We start from the raw sequence: 9,303 nt of genomic DNA, 5'->3' as shown, positions 1-9,303 counted from the left end.
ATCTCTTTGTTCACACACAACCTATTGAGCTTATTGTATTTACATTCATAGTATAATTTGGGGTTGTGGGTTTGTGACTAAGAGTTGTGCTTAATTGAGTTCTCACCTTGTTTAGAGAACAATCAATTGATTTATCTTGTGCTTAATTGTGAGGATTCACTTGTAATACACTTGTACACCGAGAGAAGTGTGTGGTGAGAGACGGGGTCGAATCCAAGAGGAGTGGCGTCGGTTGACGTGCCTAGGGAGAGGTTGTAACCGAGCACTTGAGGAGGAGGACACGGGCTAGGACCAACACTTAGTGTGTGAGGTGTGATTACATAGTGATTGTATTGTGAGGTGTAAACGTTGTTCGGGTGAACGTAGAAAACCCGGTTGTGATAGTGGAGATCTCCTCGAGGTGAGGAGCGGGGACGTAGGTCGTGGGGACCGAACCTCGTAAACATATCGTTTTGTTTGTGATTGCATTGGCATACTTTTACATTCGTGCTTATTATTTATATTTCCTTTGTCAATTGCTCATTGTTGTTTTTCCCTCTATCTAGTTTATGATTATTTCACCCTTGTGTTAATTTTATATCCTTGCACATATAAATATTGTCTATATCTCTTTGTTAGGATATATCTTATTGTTCATATATCCTTACACATATTTCTATCATATAGGATATATCACCTTGTGTACATTGCATATTCTTGCACATAACTCTTTATATATCTATCTTGCAAGAATATATTTGTTAAGTAATTTTAATTGGCATTTAATCAGATTAGATTAGCATAAGACCCTAATCACCCCCCCTCTAGGGTCTAACAGATGAAGCTTGATCTTAAATATGTCTTGAATGTGCATTAGCTTCATATCGATATTCCGCTAACCTCCATTTGATATGATCGTTGAAGCTTGATTTCATCCATCCTCTAACAATTATTTGCCTAGAATAAATACAAAACACAAATACTAGACAAACAACATTAGATGCAAATTGTTTGTAAATCATCATCAAAACAAAAGGACCCAACACATCCAACCTCCATTTTTGATGTTTGTGTAGATTATCTAACAAAACAAATGCAAGTACTCGACACACAATGTTAGGAATTGTTTGTAATCATCAAAACAAGATTAGGGAGTAGGCTCATAACCATGAAGCTAACAACATACACCAATAGCCCTTTAAGAGCAATTAATGTTGCATATCTCATAAGTGCCATATCATAGTACCAAAGTAGAACACAAATTATAGAGAATACGCCGAAGACGAAAACAAGAAAAATGTAAAGCAACGTTCACTGGTACAAAATGATGCATCCTAGACGGAAAATTCTGTCTAGGATACTCATATTTTCGTCTAGGAAAACTATCCTAGATGAAATTCTGTTTGGGATGTACGTCCAGTATGTTGCCGTCTAGGATGCAGTATTCTAGACGGAATTTCCATATAGGATACCTCCTAGATGGAATGTAAAATCATCTAGAAAGCATCCTAGACGAAAAAATTTCGTCTAGGAAACTCCATCTAGGATGCATCCTAGATGGAAAATACTGTCTAGGAAGCATCCTAGACGGAATTTTTCGTCTAGGATGCTACAGTAGAATTTTTTTTGGGAATCTGCTTTGCATGTCATCTAATATCACATATACATATGCACAATATTGCACAACACCAAATCATATTCATATCTAACACAATCTAATTATATTCCAATATCAAATCCAATTATATTCAAATAATACATTCACCAAAAAATTAGAAAGATACTTAAATTGTTTACAAGCATTCCCAGCTTCTCACACTGTTGCCTCGGCTTCAGGAACAGCCCATACAACTGTTGTTTCAGTAGCAAGGTTGATACTAGCAGTGGACACCTGCAGCTGCAAATCCAGATCAAAAATTAGTGGGATTCTAAATGTCTTCACTAGCTAATGATAACTCAATGTAAAAACTATTATGTGCTAAAAACAGAATCAAAACAAAGACCTAGAGATGAGAAATAAGAGAATATTTGTCTACAGAACCAAATTGATTTTTTTAAAATGCATGCGCAACTCACCTATTCCCTAGTTTGTGATTCCAGATAAGAGTTAGGAAAAACCCAGGGAATATAAAATTTGATCATTATAGTATGAAAAAGAAAGAAATTTTCAGTAGCTCAGGGGTTGTATGAAAAATTAGTTCAACTTGCACAAGCTATTTGACACCCGAGAAATATAGCATTAATTACACAAGTCATGCTTTCGTTGTAATGTCCTCCAGCCTTCAGACAGAATCCTGAATTACTATAGGTTTTATGTATGTCTTAACTGGCAGTTGTGCATGAGGAGAAGATGGAAATGGCTAAAAAGTATCTTATTTGTTTTCTGATGCGCAGATAAATATGATGAGAAGTCTCTAATATGCATCACCAATTAACAAGCTACTCCTATCCTGTACTAGAATTTTTTTTTTTCAGTAGATAATGAATGATACTAACACTAAGAACGCTTACAAGATCATTCAGTGAAAGAAAATTCTAGGTGTATCAGAATATTAAAATTCCGGAGGAAGAGAAAGAACCTATACTAGTAGAAAATCACGTATTCTAGACGGAATATTCTAGACGCAAATTTTTCCGTCTAGAATGCTATTAAAATAGACGGAAATTTTTCATCTAGAATATTTCGTCTAGAATAAAACATTCTATACGGAAAATTCCGTCTAGAATGCTATTAAAATGGACAGAAATTTTCCGTCTAGAATAAAACATTCTAGACGAAAAATTCCGTCTAGAATAGTATTCTAGACGGTTCCTTTATTTTTAATTTTTTTTTTTAAAATAGCCAGATATTTTAGACGGAAATTTCCGCCTAGGATACATCCTAGATGGAAATTTTCGTCTAAACTAACTGGCCATTTCAAAAAAAAAAACCCGTCAAAACCTGCCAACGGAGACATCCCCAACCTCGCGAATTCCCCGTCCTTTGCCTCTCAATGGGTCGCCGCCAACGTCGCCCCCTTCGTTCCGGCCATAAAGATCTCTCCATCACCCCCGTCATCACCGTAAGCTCTCCCGAAAACAGAAAGCTTCCCTTCCCTTTTTTTTAATTTTTTTTTGTTGTTGGGTTAACTTTCTCGATCTTGAGAGGTTGATTGTTGGGGTTGGTTCGATTTGCGCAGAATCCGTACAATTCGCTGAACGGCGAGGGGGGGGATCGGGGTGGCGGCGGTGGCGGAGGAGGTGGGGCTCGCGTGCGCGAAGACGGTGGCCGGGGACAAGGAGTTCTTTCTCTGGGAGTCGAGCACCGCGTATCTCTCCGCTGCCAGGCTCAATGTGAGATCAAACCCTAACCAGTTTTTACTCGATTTCTGCTTAATTTGATTGAATTCGGTGATTCTATCAATTTTCGACTTTCCATATGAATGGTGTTGTAGGGTATTGAAGCTACGATCTGACCTATTAGTAGGAAATTTTCGACTTTCCGTATGAATGGTGTTGTTGGGTATTGAAGCTACGATCTGACCTTACGCGAGTGTAGCATTTGTAATTTTTGCTGATTTCTAATTTTTCAATCAAAGGGGAGAAACGAGGGCCTGTAACCCGAGCCAAAAAGCTTGTTTTTCGGACATTGGTAGTATGCAATATAAGCTATCAAGCAAGTACTTCGCTGATCGTATACTTGATACACCTCCGTAATTATGTATCATCTATTTATACTATTTAGTAGGAAAAGCCCCCAACCTTTGGTTTGGGCGTCAAATTTTCAGAAAATTCTGAAAATGCTCTGGCACTTTAAAAGGATCACAATAAACACGCACACGCTTAGAAGAATCAATATAAACAAGGTCTCGCATTTGGAAAAAGCGAACTGAAAAGTCCTCAAATGTCTGCGTCATGCACGAATGGCGTGCACAGGGATGCTAGTGAACCATTAACAAAAGCAGTCACCATGTTTTCTTTGATGTTTCCTGTGCCATCCTAACAGAGAGTGTAATCAGATATGTTCCACAGTTGATTGGTTTAGTTATGGAATTGGTGAACAGCAAGGAGGACCTGTTGAAAGAACATAAATGCATGTTATGAGCACTTGTGTGAATAAGACTGTGTGCGCATTCGTGGACACATTCGCACAGACATATATACACTGGGAAGATAGTCTAAAGCGCCCCGAAATTTCAGCCCGTTTTTCTAACAAGTCCCAAACTTTTTCCTTTTTTTGGGTAACAAAGAAGTCCCTAAATTTTATTCCTCTCCTCTAAGAAGCTCTTTACTTTCATTTTTGTTACAACGAAACCCCTAACTGTTTTCCATCTCTTCTAAGAAGTTCCCCAAGTATTCTTGTTAATTTAGGGGTTATGTTGTCAGAAAGAGAAAGTTGAGGGCTACCTAGAAGAGACGGGGTAGGACTTAAGGGTTTAGTTATCAAAAGAGAAAATTGAGGGCTTATTAGAAAAGGCATGTATAATATAGGGGCTCTGTTGTTAAAAACAGAGAGTTGATGGCTTAGGGTTAATTTTCACAGACATAACGGGTTAATCACAGATATCTTGGACGACATTAATTTGTTATTCCCTCGATTAAGAAGGAAATTTACTTCTTCTTTTTCTTTTTTCTTTTTCTTTTTTCTTTTTCTTTTTTTTCAGTTAAAGTGAGGGAAATAGGTAACGTACAATCATGTGATTTTTAAGTGATATCTCAACTAAATGGAAGAAATTTTGTCCTCAGAGGCTGAAAGTACTAGTATAATAGTTTAGGCAGTACAAGTGGCACACTCTTACGAAAAGTGTATCTAGGATTAACCCTATTCTAAATATTTGACAGTATATTTCTTACATTTGACAGTAGAGTTCAGGATAAAAGAAACTCAGAAACTCTTCTACACATCTCGGGCCACTGTTTATGTGATGCCTGTCGCAAGTTTATGAGTTCTCCGACAACTTCAAGTAAGAAGTTATGGCCATATATAATGTGTTAGATAATAATATGTTGTTGTCATATCGATGAATTTGCATAAGATGAAGGATTTTGTGTGCTCTGCGTATCTATACGAGTGTATCATCGGCATACTTTGTTATCTTACGTGGTAGCTTTTGCTCGTGAAGCGTACAATTTATGATTAAACTTATGGCCTACGAGATCATCTTCCGGTTTTTTGAACTGTTAGCTTCATTTTGCATCGATTCAGCATTTTAGTTACTGGTAGCGGAAAATCGAGTCATGAAGTTGCCAATGGACATGATAGGAGCATTTCCATTTCTGTGCTTACTGCCTTGTAAACCATTCTGCTGGAGTGTATTGTCAAGGGGCTGATAGTCTTAATGTGGCACATCAGTCATCAGGGGATAATTTAACGTATATAACCCGAGGGTCTGATTTATGACAAGTTGAGCGATTTGGGGGACTTATTTTAGATTATTTATGACAAGTTGAGCGATTTGGGGGACTTATTTTAGATTATTTATGACAAGTTGAGCGATTTGGGGGACTTATTTTAGATTATTTATGACAAGTTGAGCGATTTGGGGGACTTATTTTGTGCCTGTGGCTTGGTTGGTGACATGATTCTCGTCAATTTAAGTGTATGACATTGTCTTCTTTTGTAGAATTGTGACTATTATAATTTTAGGGCCAAATATGTGCATAATGTAGCTAGGGGGTCAATTAGAATTGAAAGACAATTTCTTTTCTTCAGTAGGGTTGTTTACCTATTAACTTGAGCTTAAACAAAAATCCTACATGAAGACTTACTCTTTCGTCACTTTTCACCAAATATTTCACATGTTTTAATTTTCCTGACCACTAAAATTTATATTCTAGGATATTTACTCGTAATAAATCAATTTTTGCAGGTGAACGAAGAGCATGTGGGCCTCATGATGGATGCACTTTCACACAGAAAGGGAAGTGAGAGAGTAGAGCAGACATTTTGAAAGGAGAGAGGGGGCAATTGCTTCCATATGTAACAAGTTGGGTCATTTGTAATTTTATTGATTTATTCATGTTAGAGTGTAATTGTTAAAGGTAGTTTGAGTCTTTGTAATGCTAAATTAATGTACTTTATCTTGGTATAACGTTTATTTTGTTAATAGATATTATTAGATTAGTTCATCTTGGTATAATCTTACTTGCAAAATTGATCATACTTTTTCCTAGATGTAATGAAAGAAGCTCAAATATTTCCCTATAAGAACTTTTTGCTTAATTCTTCAATGCACAAAGTAGATTTCTAAGCAAGCAAGCAAGCAAGTAAAAAAAAAACTATTGTAGCATAGCATCCTAAACGGAAATTCCATCCGGGATGCTCAAATTCCGTCTAGGATGCTTTTTTTTTTAAAAAAAATTAAAACATTAAAAAAATATCCTAGACGGAAATTTGCGTCTAGGATACCCATCCTACACCGAAACTTTTTCCATCTAGGATGTAGTATTATAGAGGAAAATTCCGTTTAGAATGATCCGTCTAGGATGTATTCTAGACGGTCTTTACTTCCGTCTAGAATAATCCGTCTAGGATGTATTCTAGACGGAATTTCCGTCTAGAATACTACATCCTAGATGGAAACTTCCTAGACACGTATTCTAGACGGAATTCTGATTTTCCTAGATGGAATTTTTCGTCTAGGATACCTTATTTTTTATTTGTGTTACTTGACTTTCCAAAATCCGTTTCACACTCGCAGCACACCCACCATAGGATATTCCCTGCATTGTTTTAAATATCCCCGACATGGCCCGATATATCCCCCGATATATCCTTTACAGAGCTTGCCGCAACCGATATGTTCTTTAAATATCATTTACCGCTTTTTGGCTATTTTGAGTGATAAATCCCCGATATTGCCGATATATTAACCGATATGTGGACCAATATATCTTTTTATATAGTTTGTTACGAAATAATATACCGCGTTTGAAATTTTTGGGCGAGATATCAAGACTTCCTCATTATATCAAATGACATTTTGCTCTAAAAAAGGCAGATCGAATGTTGCAACGTTGCTTTGCACTTTTGTTTGTTTTAGAAGGTTGATTAGTGTGCTTTGCACTTTTGTTTGTTTTAGAAGGTTGATTAGTGATCCTAAACATATATTATTCATATTTTGTATACTTAAATTTTTTGTTTGTTTTAGAAGGTTGATTAGTGATCCTAAACATATATTATTCATATTTTGTATACTTAAATTTTCATTACGTATGTTGAGATTACATTTTAATGTATTATACTATGTATGCAAACATTCATTATGGTATTCCGATATTTACCACATATCCCCGATATTTCCCCAATATCCGCAATCCGATATGAATTTTGGCCATTCGATATTTTCTCGATATCCGATATTTAAAACCTTGAAATTTCCCTGAAAGAATTATTGGGATAACCAATTAATATATACCCTATAATTTTTTTTGAGCTAAAAAACTATCAAAGATTTAAAATACTATAAAAATAAAGAAAATTGGTCCAAACAGTTGGTCATCTTCCTACTACTTAAAATACATAGTAACAATATATTATAGCCCTATCAACTAAGCTATCATGAAGCGTATCCTTCTACCGACAGGGAAAAAATTTAGGTTCAAAATGCAAATTTGAAAATAACATACATATTCATTTTTTTTTTCTTATTTCCTTTTATTTTGGGTGCTTCAGGCAATTTAGATCTCGTAACTTGACTGGTGTGAATAAAAATTTTAAATGTGCCTTTTATGAACTTAGGTTTGGGGGATTTGTTCTAATGGGGGAGCCGCATGTGGAGAGCCATATCTCATTTGCATCTCACTCATCGTACATGCACAAGGTTAAGTATTACAGCTCCTTAATAACTAATGTGCATGAGAATAATCATAGCAATTGTTAAGAGGGGTGAAACCCCAACAATCAGTAATGATAGTAACCAAAACCTCTTAAATAAATTGTAAAAGTATTTTGTCACAACCATAAGTTACTATATTATTCTTTTTCTTTTGGAATGGTGCCTTAGCCTTAATGCAGTCTTGAATTTGGGACCTCTAATAGTTTGATTGCTTGCCATTTATAATCACCAAGCTCGGGTCTTCGAGATATTTGCTAATCTATTGGGAAAATATCATTACTCTGCTCTCTTTTTTAAAAATTATTTCAAATTTTTGTAAACTTTACATGTGCTGATAACTATCAGTTGGTTCTATTTTCTCTACTATAATATATCCCACCACAACCAAGAGATTAGCCTAGGAAGAACTTAACACTTCCGAAATCATCATTACATTTCCATCATTTACAAGAGGCATAAACATAGATAACTCTGTACAGCAATTTAAAGTAAAAATAAAAATCGGAGGAAAGCTCATAACCCAAGTTATGAATTTGCAATATGAATGAAATCATCAAGACACGAAAGCAGTTCTTTCTCAGGGAAAAATATTACGACAATAGCATACATAAAAATGGGAATTTTTTTATTACAAAAACCATGGAAAGACGAAACATTCTTTTTCAGGAAAGGAAGTACCAAAACAGCAAAAAGAAAAATCTTACTCCAACATCGAGAATAATAACATCAGACTCGTGAGCCGATCCCTCTCCAACCCCCACCGCGGAAGACTCCGACCCGCCCTCGCACCCCCCGTCGCCATCAGAGTTCCCATGTCCTCCCCGCCACGCCCAGCCGCGGCCGAAACTGAAAGAGGCCGTCGAAATCGAGGCCAGTCCCCGCCACGACGAAATGAATCTTCGAGGCCTCTGAGTAATTTTCTATCTAGAGAGGCAAAGAGGAGGTTCATGACCTGCGGGGGTTAAAGCCGTTAAGCATCCAGGGTGCGATTGGATGGATTTGGAAGCGAGGAGGTGGTTAGGGTTTTAGCCCCCACTGTACCCACCGATCCTCGGGGCATGGGAGGGGACTCAAGTGAGGGAGGTGGAGAACGAAGAGGTCGGAAAGGGGCGGAGCTTGAGGGCAAGTGGAGTGGGGGCGCAGACACTATTGGGAGAGAGGGGAGGGACTTGAGGGCGGAGGAGAGGATGTAGTGATTGTCGGGGAGGGGTCCGGTGGGAGGCGGAGGAGCGCGGGTTTGAAGAGAATATTCTTCAAGATTCTTCAAATATAGAGAGTTTGTAAAAGTTGTGCTCCAATGGTGCCCTCTATATTTATATGAATTAATCTATCATTAAAAAACTAATAATGTAAATAAAATAATTAAAACTTATCATTTTTTGTACAAAAATTATACCTTTAGAACCGTCTCGCCGAAACATTTTAAATGAGATTAATATTGAATATTTTTAGAGTCATTTTTAAATTAGTTTATTTTAATAAAATAAAATAAAAATATTCGTTAATA

At 36.7% G+C, this 9,303-nt stretch overlaps 1 protein-coding gene across 1 annotated transcript; it reads left to right on the top strand.

Moving 5' to 3' along the window:
• LOC109821021 lies at positions 2,336–5,150 on the top strand. Its single transcript, XM_020387216.1, has 4 exons — positions 2,336–2,346; positions 3,186–3,355; positions 4,623–4,640; positions 4,801–5,150. The coding sequence occupies exons 1-4, from the start codon at positions 2,336–2,338 to the stop codon at positions 4,902–4,904; spliced, it is 303 nt and encodes a 100-aa protein (XP_020242805.1). The 3' UTR covers positions 4,905–5,150.

The sequence above is a fragment of the Asparagus officinalis genome, chromosome 8 (assembly GCF_001876935.1).
Source record: "Asparagus officinalis chromosome 8, Aspof.V1, whole genome shotgun sequence".
Lineage (NCBI taxonomy): Eukaryota > Viridiplantae > Streptophyta > Magnoliopsida > Asparagales > Asparagaceae > Asparagus > Asparagus officinalis.
Note: the sequence above shows the minus strand (reverse complement) of the source record. Positions and strands in the feature narration are given on the sequence as shown.